This window comes from Alligator sinensis, unplaced genomic scaffold (genome assembly GCF_000455745.1).
Source record: "Alligator sinensis unplaced genomic scaffold, ASM45574v1 scaffold418_2, whole genome shotgun sequence".
Lineage (NCBI taxonomy): Eukaryota > Metazoa > Chordata > Crocodylia > Alligatoridae > Alligator > Alligator sinensis.
Window position 1 is genome coordinate 361,903 of NW_005842682.1, and position 16,091 is coordinate 377,993.

Here is a 16,091-nt window from a genome sequence, read left to right on the forward strand (position 1 = left end):
ACATGCTGGGGGCTGGGGCCTGGGGACAGAGGACAAAGGATCAGGAGTGAGGGACACTAGGTCAGGATAGGACACTGACGCTTACAAATGGGTCCTTGTACAAAAAAGGTTGAGAACCACTGCCTTTGACTATACAGTGCATCTCATTATCTTCAATATGCATCTTACCTTCATCTGATTTGCCATCTATCTGATTAGACTCTTCAGTGCTGGTCTCTGAAGAATGTTGTTCAAAATTCTTTTTAATCTGTTGTAAAAATACTTCCATGGACAAGGAAAAATGCAGCTCTTTATTGTTGAGCCAATGAACAACAAAAGGCCCGCTTTTCTCTTCATTTTCACTGAGACTCAAAGACGTGATTGAAGGGAGTAAAGGAATGTCTAAGATTAAAAATAAAATTAAAAAAAAAATATATATATATATATATATATTATTTCCAAAACAGAAAATGGCCCAATAAAGTTTTCCTTGATCCAGTATAAAAGGGTACATTACACCACTATGCAACAACTTATTACTACACTTATGGCAATTTTATCACTGGCAGACAGAACAAAACTCCCCTATTGGGGTTTTGCCAAGTATCTCAAAAATCTCTTGTGGAATAGAGGTTGTGATTCTGTGTTCTATAACAACCCACTCTGAGAAACTTGGGGTTTATATAACACTACAGACTATGGCACAGTATAAAAAAAAATTTAGATGTACTGAGTTCCACACAAGATAAAATTTGTGTGTGGGGAGTTCTGTACTGCCACAGCTATGAAGACTTCTGGTGCCCAAACTAGGTCGAATAACTTGACATTGTACTGCTGATTGCCAGTGATGATTTCTTAGCAGCGGTAAGATGACTGATACTGTGGCACCCCAGTTGAGAATCAGTGCTCTATAGGAAATGAAAGCCAGTCTTCCTTCCTGTCTTCCAACTAAAGTTTACCAACTCATAAATTAGCAGTCTTCCATTCCAAGAAGATGCCTTAACTTTTGCAGTAATTATTGCATGCTTTGGAATCAGAATTATCCGTTTTAAATATATTTAAGAGCTATGGGAAGGAGGGCTAGATAAATAGCTGAGTGTCATTATTAACAGACCTTATGAGGTTAAACTTGACCAGTTTCATGATAGAAATGTTTACAATTCTTTACTTTGCACACAAAACAGCTATGAAAAACAACATTCAAGTACAAAAATCAAGGACTTAAAGTGAAGCAGCTTTATTTTGCTGTTCCTGTGCTCATACACATACACATGATTATACAGTCTATAGTTATATTAATCCATGTTATTTTTCTATTGAAACCCAGCTCTTACGTAGTGTAGAGGTGGAATGGTGTTCACTTGGCATTGATAGCAAAAGACAGGGCAAGGTGGCACGTTAGAGACTAACCTGGCATTGATGAAAATCAATGCTCATGACGTTACTAAAAAGGACTATCGTCATGAACCCCGCTCTGGTCTATGGTTTTGTGGGGGGTCACACATGATTTCTTGAGGTTGTTTTACCAATATGGCATGCATAGTCTCTACAGTTGGGTAGCAGCAAGCTGTGTTTAATTTTACCATTCTTACATCTGCGTGAATTCTTGTATTTGATATAAAATGTATTTATTTTATGTTATAATAGGACCAAGATTGCAAAATGATCATGAGTCTCTTTGGCACCTAGGAAAGGCTGAAAAGCAGTAATTGCTTAGAATTAGCATCTAAAGAAGTGTCTATTCAAGAAAAGGTCCTCCCAGGCAAAGACAAATTTACATTTTAGAAGGATAAACCCTGAAGTGCAACACCTAGCAGCAGAGAGTATACATCCCACTGTGGAGGAAATTGAGTGAGAGGTGGCATCTGGGGATGCTGGATTAGCATCCTTCAAGTCTGAAAAAATGCACATATTCTCCTGGTCTTAATTAGATCAGAAAAAAACGTTTAGTCTGCTAAATATGCACCTTGGGAGGGCAGGAACTAATATGCATAGTGTGGGAAACTTCAACAGAGCAGAGGATCAGGTTATCACAGAAGAAGAATCAGATGGCCTTCAGAACAATGGCAAAAGAAATTGAATTGAATGTAATGGTACTATGCACTAGATTATCAATTTAGGGATAAGCATTTCTATTATAAAGATAGGATCATAATCAGTCAGGAGGACACAAAAGACACCCGAGTGTATTAACTGGTCACAAAATGGCTGTGTCATATTTGATGCCTCATTACTGAAAAAGACAAAATGTGATCCTAGAATGCATTAGTCAGAGTATTTCCAGTAGAGACAGTGAAACGTTAAAGGCAATACAAGGTGCTGGTGAGACTTCATCTGTTCTAGAAAGGTGAAAAAAAATGGAAGTAGTAAAGGGTAACTATGGTAATTCTATCTTAAAAGAGGAGAGTAATTGTCAGTTGGCTTGTTTTGTATAGGAAAACAAAAACTGAAAGGGAATATTGATTTCTGTCTATAAATAAATGAAAGGGTGAAAATGCCTGGGAGGGATAAAAACTATTTAAGACCTGAGGCATGTCAGGCACAAGATCCAGTAGATATAAATTGGTTATGAATAAATTTAGGCTGAAAAATTAGAAAAAATATCCTGTAGACAAAGATAATATAACCATCATATAGGGACAGGGGATCCAAACCTTCTTGTAAGATAGAGCTGATCAGTTTATGAAAAGGGATATATGATGATGTAATTGCCTGCGATATCAGGCAACTGAACTCCCAGTTATTTCTCCTGAATACAGAAAGGGATCTATGCTTCTAATTAAAAAAAAAATTCTGTTTTAACTTCAGTATTCAGTGCTATTTTTCATGCCTTATTTTTAGCATATTAAGCACTTATGAAGACAGAATTACTGTTTCTTCTGTCATTTCTATAGTGCTAACCACTATAATATTAGAGTGTTTAAAATATTAACTCAGCTGTACATAACTCGAAAATGCAGGAACTTTGTCTTTTAAAGATGGGAAAGTGTTCAATTTGGGGTACACAATTTGAGAAACACCAAGACCCATTTTTTTTAACGCTTATCATTATATATCACTTTATACATTCCCAGCACAGTCTCCAATTACATTGGTTGCAATTGCAAGTGCTCAACATTTGTATTAGAGTAAATTCAGGCACACAAAAAATAAGGGATATGCAACAGAGTTACCTTCAAGATACAACCATCCAACGCAACAAAAGCAACAAGCATCTTGTGTGAAAAATTTTACTGTGGTCATATCAACAGACTCATGATACATATACACATAGTAAAACATACAGGTCTGTTGCAAATTCATGTTTGTTCTTTGTTACCTGTAGCTGGGTTGATACTGGCAGCAATATGGAAGTGGCAGAGTGCATTTGCATGCAAAGGAGTGTTTCGATGAACTTCATGAGGATCTTGCTGATGTGGTGAGTATCCAGTATGGGCTGTGACTGCACCTGACCTTCTCCTCCCTCGCCGGAAGTGTTTCAGATTTACCTGGGGAGGAAAAAATAAAAAAAGTTTTGTTGTTTTTTTTTAAATCTATAGAGTTTTTCCTTAAGAGAAAAATTATGTGGTATTCTAAATTAAAATAGCTCTTAAAAGGGAAAACATGGTTAATTTACACAATATACTATTCTGAACAAGTCTTCTATTAAGAAAAGAACAGAAGGTAGAAAGATGACTTTAGGATCTTCTACAAAGGCCCTTACGCATAAGTCATACCATTGATGGGAGAACAGCTCTGATTTTTTTTTTTTATTTCAAAGTATTGGGCAATATATCTATAGCCTTCATACTCTACGAAATCAAACAGCACAGTTTTGTACCATACCACACTTTTAAAATGGAAAATATAAACAAGGTATTCAAATAGTTGAATAATGGAAACAAACTAGAATTAGATCCTCCCTCATGAGAGGGGTATAAGCTTCAGAATCAGAACTTTCTATTCCTGTAATGCTGGAGGCTGCAAGTAGGAGAGGAACAGAGGAAAAACCTTAGTCATACCCTGTTCACTCTCCCTTTCAGCATCCACTCTCTGCCAGTGTGAGATGTAGGATACCACGTAAGGTTTAACCCAGCAAATGGCAGTTGCTATGTTCTCTAACCAAGACTCCATTGGTAGGATCAATATTTTTATTCTTACACTACAGGCACAATTAATTTTTTAAAAACCTAGTAATTTTAAAAAGTATTTTCAAGGAAAACCGTCACAGTTTAAAGATGGGATATGGCTACCTACAATACTACTGAAATTAAATTTAAAAAATTGTTACAATTTAAGTCCATTCAGCCTTGATACGCTATATAGGCATTGAAATAGTACAAATATCAGTTTGGTGCAGGATATAGCTAAGTAGTGGGAGCAACAGCAGCATATCCTGGTAGGCATATATCCCCATGCAGAGCCTGCCCACATCAATATTACCCTTACTTTATTAATCCCACAACCTCTGAGGCATCTATACAGCTTGTATTACAGGAACCCAGTGCTAGATTCCTTAGCATCTATACCAGAGGTCAGCAAAATACGGCCAGCGACAACTTGTCAAAACTCTCTCTGTGGCCCATGGGCCAAAATAATTACCCACCCCTGATGCACACACAAGCATGTGGCTTCCCCTCCACATATATCTTGCTCCCAGAAGTTAGAGTACCTTACCTCGGAACATCAGCACTAGTTGAGAGAAGGGAAAAATATATTCAAATGCTATCTTGCTGCCATGACGCACATGGGAAGGTACCACTTCATTTTTTTACCTCTACCCTGCAAGACCTATGGATTCACTTATCTTCTTAAAGGAGAGAGGGTTATGACAGCAGAAAAAAAAAGCAGCAAGTGGGAGGACATTTCACTTGACACCTCCATGTGTCTTAAAAATCAGTTTGGAAGGGCTCTTATACAAAGAATTGCAGACCCGGGGTGATGTTTTAGTGAGACGCTGAGGCTTGCTTATTCTGTAGTACAGGGGTTTTCAGCATATCCATTCTGGTGGTGGCAGCTCGGGCAGAGGGGGAGGGGCTTGCACACAGCGGCAGCTGGCCCCACCCACTGCCCCATGCTGCCGCCGCGCCCCGCTTTCCCATGACCAGTTGCATGTGTGGCTCCGTGGGCTGCTGCCAGGCCTCGCACCTGACCAATTGTGCGCTGTCAGTCAGCAGCCTGTGGAGCCAGTGGCCGGGCAGCGCCTGTGCGGCCCGCAGAGGGGCGCCGCTGCCCTCCCTCCCTGGCCTTGCTCCTGGAAGGTGGCCATGTGGGGTGGGGAGTGGCGGTGGCACAGGATGGTGGGTGGCAGTGGTGGCCGCCACATGCAACCCCCCTGCCCCACATCCATCCACAGAGGGGGGCCGCTACCCTTGCCCATGCACCCTGCTCCATCCCTGCCTGCCTGCGCATACCCCCTATCACCTAAGTACCCCTAGAGGTACACGTACCCCCAGCTGACAACCCTTGCTGTAGTACTTTCTGTGGTTCTTACCTCTAAGGCATTTTGCATTCGTTCCTTACTAGAAGCATTTCTTTTGAAGTTATTGGTCAAGTTCACTGGTTCAGTCCAATGGTTGTATTCACCACCATACAATAGACTATCATTTGGTAACAAAGTCTCTGCCCACAGACGGCACACATTATCTTTGCAGCAAGTCAGGAGTACATTACACACAGCACCACTGAAAAAGAGTTTAAGGAGGTTGTGAAAGTCAGGTACACATACTGAGCATCAGAATATTCAAAGAAAAAAATTCCAAAATTAGACCAGTACTATTTAGATATTAAGTAAAACAAAAAAGAAAAAGAGAACGTTCTTCTTTCATTATCCAGACAAATACTCTCAGAAAAATATTTTATTAAGATTCAACAACATATAGATACACTAGATATGCTCAACTTTAAGATCTAAAACTATTTTAAAAAGAAATGCGTATCTTATAAGTCTCAAACTTGGTTTCGAACACAGAAATCTAATCATGCAGCTAGGAGTAATGAAATAGTGTAATAGTTTTTGTTTCTTGACTCTTGTATTCAAAGCTTTTTCATTGATACTAACTAATAGTAAGTATGCCACTAAGACAGGTACCTTCATTTTGCAGGTATGGAAACTGTGATGTGGACAGGTGAAGTTTTATGCCCAAAGTCATATACAGCATAATAGTAAAGCTGTAACTACAATTCAAAAATGTTGTTCCTATGCTATTTCTATTCCTCCAAGTATTATTTGTATTATAACAGTATCAAGCTATCCCAGAAGATCCATTATATAGTGTTAGACTAAGTAAAAACTTGTGTAGATCAAATTCACTATTCAGAGAAGCTTATGATTTCTCTTAAAATAGGAGTGTCAGAGTCTGGACCCTGGCTAGAGGAGTGGTGAGAGGTAGGTCCATAGGCCAGATACATGGTGTGGGTTGCCCCCCCATGGGTTGCACTAAGCCCATTGATCCCACCATACTCTTCCCTCTCACCCAGCATGCCAGATCCAGCACAGCATGCCAGATCCCACTCCACCTAGATCAGCTGAGGCAGGTACTGCATACAGTGTGGGTCCTAGACCAGTTAGTGTGGGCACCATGTGCAGTGCAGTAGCAGACCAGACAGGTTGTGGGCTGCATGTAGTGTAGGTCCCAGGCCAGAGAAGACACCACCCACAGTGCAGCATGGGTCCCAGACTGGCTGGGAAAGTGCCAGTCCTCGACAGGCCAAGGTGGGCACTATACACGAGTCAACTCTGAGACCCAGGGGCCAGATGATGGGGCTCCGTGGGCCAAATCCAGACCACAGGCCAAATCTTTGACACCCATGTTTTAAAAACAGTGCGCTATAAGGAAATGTAACAAAAGCTAAGAAATTTGAACAACGTTGAAAGACGACACAGGAACATATAGTTATATAGCTAGTTTTGTAACTTCGGATCCAAGTCAAGTTGTAAATATCTTATTATTGAGAAATAGTTTACATAGTATATATAAATCAAAATGCCATTGACTACCACCCATTGTTATCATTAATAGACAACAAATTGATAAAAGCATCACAGTACAAAGCAGTTCTAACTGAATTTGAGGACAATGAGAAGTAGTGGCTTTAAATAGGGCATTCTATATGTCAGAGATGGCCACACTTAACCCTTCTAGCTACAAATCAAGATCTTGACACAGTTAAGCACCACAAAACATTCAAGAAGTGTATACCCCAAGTCAATGATCTGCACAAACACCCCCAATCAATTTGGTGTTAAAAGACCTCCAGGCACTGCATGCAGCTTGCAAGCGACGGCCTGAACACACTTACTATACATAAAGGACAGCAGGAAATAGAGTACAAGGTTGTTTATGGAATATGGAATTCAAGTAGGCTTTAGTAGATGTAACAGAAAGAAGTAATTGGCATCATAGTGACTAAAGCTGTGTACAGATATTAATTTCTATTGGAGAAAATTGCTCAGAAATTTCCCTTGGCAGAAATCCTTCCAGGAGAGGGAACAGCACACATGATCAGTCTGCAGTTGTTCCCTTTCCCCTGTTTTCCCCATCTCCCCCAAACTGGGGTGATCCTGGTCTGGGGAAGGCAAACAGAGCAGTGCCTGCTGCATTCCTCCTGGTCAGCGGAGGGAGTAGAGCAGCAAGGAGACACTCTTCACACCTACCCCAGTCCAGACTCTAGGGAACTGTGTTGGGGTAACAGCCTCCTCCACTACACTCCTGGCCTCCAGGAGCAGAGTGGAGGGAGCACTGGGGCAAAGCCCCAAGCCAAGCACTTCCCTGGCTTGGGGAAGAAGCAAGGAGCAGCAATAGCTGGTCTTCTCCTCTCCACTCCCAGACTGGTCTGGGAGGGGAAGGAAGCAGCAAGGCACAGCCCCCTAAATCCTCTCTCAAGCCAAGCACTTCCCTGGTTTGGGGAAGGAGCTGGGGGCCTCATCTCTCCCTTTCCCTTCCAAACCAGTCTAGGAGGAGAGAGGAGCAAAGTCCCCCTGCCTGGAATAGCTGCTTCTCTGCTCCCCATCACAGAACTGCTTCCTCTACTCTGCTCCAAGTACAGGGACCCGAGCAGATGGAGCAGTGAGGAAAACCCACCCCGCCCACTCCACACAGACCTCTGGGATTCTGGTGTGGGAAGCAAGTGAGGGCTTTGCCCTGCTCCCCCAGAGAGGGCCTCTCTGACCCCAGGTCCTCACCAGCCGGATTCCCCTTGCTTCCCCCATGCGGTGACTTAAAAAAGTCTAGCTTCTGGCTGCACTGGCTTGGGGGGTTTCCCCCAACCCAGTTCCCCCCACCTGGTTTCCCCTTGCTCCTCCACCCCCCTGCTGCTTAGCTGAACAGCAGAGTAGGGAGCAAAGGAAAGCCAAAGGGGATAGCACCACTCCTTGGGCACTGGGAGCCAAACAAAGGAACTGAGCAGAGCAGCAAACCCCCTGCTTGCTTCTCCACCAAGAACCTTGCCACAAGAGTGCAGCAAAACTTTGCACGCTGGCAACTCCATGGTGAGAAGCAGGGGGAAGCAGCTAGCATTACTCCTCCCCTCCTCTCCCCTTCTGGTCTACAGAAAAGGGGTGGTGGGTGGGGGGGAATAGCTCCTCTCCAGTCCCCACCACCAGGCTTCTTAAAACCAGAGTGATACCAAGAAGCCACAGGAGTCTATTCCCTAGCTTCACTCCTGGTCCCCAAAAGTTAAGCCAGGAGAAAGCATTCAGTGTCTCTTGGGATAAACTCTCATGGGAGTGACTTAACCCTGCTTATCTCAGGGTTATTTTTCTCCCAAAGCAGCCGTTTTTTCTCCAGGAAAAAAAAGGCTAAATGTCTGTCTACTTCTGGTTTCTACTAGGAGAAGAGTGATTCTCCCCATAAAAACTGAACATCTGTACATAGCCTAAGTAAAGACAACAGAGAAGGGCAAAACCTGTAAAACTGCTTGAGCTGCACTGCTGAGAACTGACTGAAGCAGAAAGGATTCAGAGGAGTCCAAGTAGTAGACAAGGACAGAGGAAGAAAACACATTCAGTATGAATGATTATTTTATTTAGGCCATGATATAATTCCAGTCATCATGATATATTAAGTCTTTAAAAAACAAAAATCTATTTTTTTCCTGGAAACTGAAGAGGATGAATAATCAGTAAATCTTTCACATGAGTGTTATACAAGAGCGTTTGCATATTTAAGCAAGAGGGCACGTACAAAGTGGAGTTTTGATTCAATCAGATTCTGGAAGACTATCAAAGGAGGAAGTGCTGTAAACAAACGTATGGATGGTGAACACAATATAGGGTTATGCTAATGAAACTGCAGAAATCATAACATTTTGCAGGTCTGTTACAACGTATGTAGGGATAATTTCTTGCAAGAACCAGGCTAAAAAGATGGGTTTCATGTTCAAAGATAATAAATGAATACATTAATTTTGCCCCTCCCCCCAGCACATTTCCTCTCTTGCATTTATACTTGCATCTTAAAAATCACAAGCCAGCCTTCTCCCAGCAGAGATATAATTTTTTTTTAACTCTTTTTAATCATGGAATGTGCATGATTATGACACTGGCAGTGCCATGTAAGAACACAGACAGAAGGTAAATGTGAAGCATGAAGGACAGCTTAGGGTAAATTCAGGTAGAAAGAATAGCCACAGAAGAATAGTACTGCTGAAGTAGGAGGGGAATTAAAGTAGATTTAGACCGTCTTCACAGGAGACTTGGGAATGCCATTTTTTAGGTAAAGACTGTACAAACCTTGCAATGTTTTACAAATTTTCACTCCATTTTCAACAATTTACAGGTATCAGGAGTCAATTTACTGACCGTGGCATGTACTTGCTTGTCTTCCGCCATGAAAATCCATTTACAGATCGAGGATGGGACAAATAAACAAATGAAAAATCAATTTCTGAAGCTTGTTTTTCTGGAGTAGCACCTGGAGGTGTTACTGCTGATCGCCAACTATCTGTATTATACCACACTTTCACAAGACAATCATTCTAAGGGAAAAAGAAAACACAAACTTATTAATACTTGTTCAATTTTCCACAAATGGAAGTTCCAATTTAAAAATCTTAAACTATTTCCCATAGGACCTAGCTGACACCACTAATGCATTTGAAAGCCTTATAACACAGGACACAGTTCTAGCACAGGGCTTATATAAAATATTATTTTCCTGGTGCCAGTGAATTCAACTCTCTTGATAAAGCTTCAAATCTTCCTAGATTATACATTTTTTTCTAAAATGGTTTAAGATTTCTTGTTAATCAGTCTTGTTTTCCCCACATTCCCATCTCATTCCGATTCTCTGTGAACAGCCTAAAAACATGGGATTTCCTAGAAGAGGTGCTAGAGATAGCCGATACATTAATATCCTAAAGACCCACATTTGAAGAAAACAGGGTTTATGGTTAATTCTGCTAAGATACATAAACTAAATCCTGCTTTGTAAATAGAAGGATCATAAGGCAGATGACCATGAGGAACATTTATGGATAGATGCACAGAGGTATCAGCAATATCTGTTTCATTATCCCAGCCTGTTTCCAAAGATGCTCATAGGGCAGGGCAATACACATTAGCCTAGTTGCAGGCCTGTCTCAAGAGCTACATCACAGCTTAGTCAGACGACCCTCTCCCCACCTGTACGTGGCCATCTTACTGGACCTATTCATCATGGGAACATCCCAAAGGAAAAATCTGCTCAAGCAGAAACTAACAGGTGATTTCATTATGACCATATCGAGACATTGGCACCAACGTGACATTACTTCTCCCTACAGGATTACTGGTTTTCAAAGTAATTTAGGATGTGCTGAAACAAAAGATAGGATATATTCATAAAAAAACAAAAACTCAAAGACTATGTTATGACCAATAAAAGAAAAAAAAAATCTTCCCTGCCATAATGATCAGTCTTGAAGAACTATTAGAAATCTAGAGCCAAGAATGCCTCCATTCATATGCTGAAATGCATCAGCCTACTTCACAAAAACAACAAACCCTGAAAGGGCAATAATTTTGAATGCCAGGAATATAAAACAAAAGGCAACGAATAAAAAGTTTCTCAGAAGTAAGCCCAAAATAGACTGTTAAGCAGCGTGTTGAAACACCCACATTATGGACTGATCTAAACAAACTAAGCCAACTTTCACATACCATCTCTACGTTATCATGAAAAAATTATTAAGGATTCAAATGCTACTGAAACATATACATTATGTCTAGTATTGTACAACATTGGACATGTCTAGTATTATACAACATTTTTGTTGACTAGCACATTCTTTGCTGCTTTATCATTTAATCTGGCACCTTCACCAGAGATAAAGGGAAAAAAAAAATTGTTTGCCTAATTGACCTAGTAACATATGGCCAAATCCCCCATACTTAAACTTTGTTCATGTTGCTTTAATTGCAATTCTTCCTCTTCGTTTCTTGAATTTTGAATATCTCATTGTACACTGATCTCTCACAGTCATCATGCATCTATAAAAAGTCTGCTTTCAAGTCAGCTAAAGATTTACCAAAAGATTGTCAGATTTTATCTCTCTCTTTAAACAAAAATAGTGCTAGTCACCTGAATGAATTCCTTGCTAAAACAATGGCTGTAAGCTCTGTAGGCCGAGACCTGGATTTGTAGTACTGTTCTCCACTCCTCCTACCACACCACCCTGAGTTCCTTCCCCTGATTCTCTGCTCACTCCACTAGATCATACCTCCCCTGCTTCTGAAGGTTATAATCTCTTGTAAGACCTTAGTGAGAAGGTTTAGCAGGAAGAAGTGTTGTGGCTGGCACAGTTGGGAACAGGAAGGATAGGCTACAACCACCTTACCATCCCATGTCATACTCCAAAAATGCTTCACATACAAATCAGTTCTGCAAACTCAATAATGAAAATGGCTCAGCTATAAAAGAACTGATCTAAGTTGCCACACAACTACATAAGCATCTACCCAAAAGGACTGACAATCTAGGCAAGCTTTCATGTTAGTTTAAAGTAATACTGAATAGTGGATACCTGCTTAGCACACTCCTACAAAGTTTTAGCCAATCTGAACTTAAATATCTTTCTTGCACTGAAATAAAGAGAAAATTAATTGCCTAAAATGTGGTTCTGTTGTTACCCTGACAGATAGCAGTTTCTCTTCAAAGATACGTGGTCTTCTTTAGATATAGCACTTCATAGCTTTAAAATTCTTTCATTTTCATAATAAGGAAGCACTCATATGGGCCTACTGCTGTGGTACAAACTCTTCACTTCATAATGCACTATTTTTGGTGCTCAACCATAATCTGTTGGCAATGGATATTTTAGGCTAGTATTCTGCTGAAAAATCTTTCCAAGTCCTCAAAACAGTCACTTAACAGGATAGGAGGTTTTTGACATTTTGCATTAGGAAAAGGCAGGACATTTTTTAAAGTCAAACTCTGCAAACTCTTTCAACCCCCCCCCCCCAAGCTTGTTACCTTTCCTGCAGTAGCAAAGAATTCTCCGTCTGGTGAAAATTTCATTAAACAAACTTGGGAAGCGGTTCTATAAAAAATAAATTTAAACATATTAAAGGTCACACAACTGCTTAACAATCAAAAATAAAGTTTAAAATTTAAAATATTTTTTCCTAAACATTAACTACATATATAGTTATTTTTCTTTTTAGTTGCAAGAAAACTTTCTACATTTTTAGACTTAGAAACCAATTGCAGTGTATGAAACATGTGACTCAAGCAATAACAAAAATAAGGGAAGGCAAACTCTCGTTAGCAAGGATGTAAAAAATGGGCTGAAAGAGACAGCAGATACCTGCAAAAAACAAGATGATGCAACTGTCAAATGCTTCACACAGAAATATTCTTTCCTGATCTCAGAGACATTTCAAGTTCAACTCGCATCGTCCTCCAACTCATCTGATACAGAGTAAGAGGCAATTTCCTATACTTCCTGCCTTTTATTCCTAAACAACAAGTTCCCTTTAGAAATGCATGAAAGGAACAGATGGGGCTACTTAAAGTTCTAAATACTATATTTGCCCACATACAACATGCACCTTGTCACAAAGACAGCCGCTGGAAACTGCAGTGTGTATTAGATGAGAAAATAAAGTAAGAAGAGTTTCTGCCAGTTATAGGCAAAGGTGAATGCAAAATCTGCATGCAAATTACAGGGAGCAAAGCAATCAATAGGCCTAGGGAGATAATAAGAACTTGAAAAACTTCTACTTCTGTTCAGACAGAAGAGTTTGAAAGATTATAAACCTTTGGACCCCTTTTTAATCCATTTTTTATAAATAATTTACTCAAGGACTTAAAAGCCTTAGTTTGAAAAAGCTGCTGACAAAAAACAGCAACTAGATGCGAATCAGTAAAGGAACACAACTGTTGACATGGAGTATGAAAGAATGAATCTTAGTGATCCTTGGAAACCTGTCATGCCCCTTAGATGGTTTCACCAGTTATTGATTGTTATAAATCAATACAATTGTGCCCGTCTATAACCCCTAAGGCAGTGGATCTTGAACTGTGGGTCACGACCCCAAATGGGGTCACACCATCAGCAGCTGGAGTTGCAGGGATGTGGGGCTGTGGGTTGAGAGTGAGGGGCCATGCTGAAGAAATGGGGTCATGCTGAAGAAAAGTTCGGGAAGCACTACTCTAACGGCACCATGGTAGGCAGTTATACAGCTATAGTGATATATGTGTAGCAAAACTGCTCCAACTTTAACCCTATTTTATTCAGGTCAAAGTTTGGAAGATGTAGATAACTTATATCACTATGTAACTACACAGAAACTTAGTTTGTAACAGCTGGTGAACACCAGAGCAGTAGCATTCCTTCCTGCTTTAACGCAGATAAAAAAAAAAAAAAAAAAAAAGTGTGTTTGTCCATACCATGGGAGGGAAATCAAATAGCTATCTTGGCTACTTAGGGTGGGCAAAGAACTGTCTTTGAAAAACAAGGAACAGATCAGACAAAGGTTGCAGTTCACTTGCTCTTCTAGACAAAGTAGCCATAAAAAATGGCATTTTTTAAACCAAGTAAAGTAGCAAACATGCGTTTAGAGCAGGGGTTCCCAAACTATGGTACGTTTATCCCGGGGGTACACAAGACATCTCTGGGGGGACTGCAGGTGGATTTAATTTTCATTATGATAATAATTGGCATTTAAGGAGTTAAAATATAAAACATATGCTGGTAGGGGTATGAGAGCAGCTGGTAAATCTGGAAGGAGGAAGGCAATAAGAAAAGGTTTGAGAAAATCCAGTTTAGAGGCTCAGACAAAGGTTTCATAAATGGGGTAGGGATTAGGGGTAAGGAACAACAATAGATGGTGTTTTGACTGGTAAATATTCACTTGACACTTCATATATATACATGTAGGTCTTAAAACAATGTGAAGTTAAAAGAAGAGGATGCTTGGGGACTTGCTGCCTCATTAGGGGAGATAAAAAAAATGTAGACAATTTGCTGTATTCATGGCTACAATGCTTTTCAACACTTTCATCCTCCTGTCTTTCCAAATCCGAGGTTGTACAAGCTGACCTGGGTAGGCCAGTCTATATTGCCAGGTATTAAATTAGAGGAACTGAAAGTAGTAAGCCAACTTCTAAGACCTCTCTCTTTTGGCATAAAGATATACTATGATGAACAACTGTGGTATGCTGCTAACAATGAATTTGCTTAGAAAAGAAACGGAGTATCAAATGCTGTCCCCTTCTCCCAAAGGAGAGAGAGTCAACAATGACAGAGTATTAAATGTAGGACTTTCCAAGGTTTTTTAATGCCAATACCCTAAAAGGTTAACTTAATAAAATTAAATTACACTAATGCTAAAGTTTGCTGTTCAGCGAAACAAGCAGACAATGCAGACGTTCTCTCCCTGTCACATTTGCTAAGAAGAAACTGAGAACAGTAGGGCCTTTTAAATCCTTGTATGGGAGACTGTAAAGACATTTGGGGCCATGACTCACCCGTCAACAGATAATGATAACTAAAAGAACCCAATCTGCTGCACACGTGCCATTGGCGACTCAGCACATGTACCCCTGAGATTGGCTGTGCCCCCTGGAAGTGCCAGCCGTGAAACTGAAAGTGCCAGTGGAAGTGGACTTCCGATTTCGCCGCTGGTGGTTCTGGGCTTGGTGATTGGCTGCGGGGGGATTCTGCGCCCTCCCCCCACCCCCCAATCAGCAATCTGGTGCCCCCCTACCCCCCAGACTTGGGGGGCACCAGTCACCCATGACGCCTGCAAAAGGAAGGGAATCCATATGGACAATTATATAACAATTTTATTTATAAAGTGGCCAGGATGGGGAGACAAAGTGGACTTAATCTCTTCCTTTAATTACAAGAAGTCAGTTTCAAAATAAGAATATGCCAGCTAATAGAATCATAGAAAATTAGGGCTAGAAGGGACCTCAGGAGGTCATCTAGTCCAACCCCCTGCTCAAAGCAGGACCAGCCCCAACTAGATCATCCCAGCCAAAGCTTTAACTAGCTGGGTCTTAAATTCTAAAGATGGAGATTCAACCACCTCTCTGGGTAACCTGTTCCAGTGTTTTACTACCCTCCTAGTGAGAAAATTCTTCCTAATATCTAACCTAAACTTCCCTTGCTGCAACTTGAGACCATTGCTCCTTGTTCTGTCATCTGCCACTACTGTGAACAGTCTAACTCCATCCTCTTCCAAACCCTGCTTCAGGTAGTTGAAGGTTGCTATTAAATTGCCCCTCAGCCTCCTCTTCTCTTGACTAAATAAGCCCAGTTCATAGATTCATAGATGTTAGGGTCGGAAGGGACCTCAATAGATCATCGAGTCTGACCCCCTGCATAGGCAGGAAAGGGTGCTGGGTCTAGCTAACCCAAGCTAGATGCCTATCTAACCTCCTCTTGAAGACCCCCAGGGTAGGGGAGATCACCACCTCCCTTGGGAGCCCGTTCCAGACCTTGGCCACTCGAACTGTGAAGAAGTTCTTCCTAATGTCCAGTCTAAATCTGCTCTCTGCTAGCTTGTGGCCATTATTTCTTGTAACCCCCGGGGGCACCTTGGTGAATAAAACCTCACCAATTCCCTTCTGTGCCCCCATGATGAACTTATAGGCAGCCACAAGGTCGCCTCTCAACCTTCTCTTGCGGAGGCTGAAAAGGTCCAG

The 16,091-nt window shown here is 40.9% G+C and overlaps 1 protein-coding gene across 14 annotated transcripts in view; it reads right to left on the reverse strand.

The window, feature by feature from the left end:
- The window catches only part of DMXL1 (Dmx like 1), a 116,712-nt gene that overhangs the window by 83,193 nt on the left and 17,428 nt on the right, over nt 1–16,091 (reverse strand). For all 14 annotated transcript variants that reach the window (XM_025215890.1, XM_014524852.2, XM_025215882.1 and 11 more), the window contains exons 5-9: nt 12,411–12,477; nt 9,761–9,936; nt 5,453–5,642; nt 3,299–3,467; nt 169–381 (exon numbers count right to left, since the gene is read on the reverse strand). In XM_025215890.1, coding sequence (XP_025071675.1) covers nt 169–381; nt 3,299–3,467; nt 5,453–5,642; nt 9,761–9,936; nt 12,411–12,477 — 815 coding nt within the window. The remainder of the gene's footprint in view (nt 1–168; nt 382–3,298; nt 3,468–5,452; nt 5,643–9,760; nt 9,937–12,410; nt 12,478–16,091) is intronic.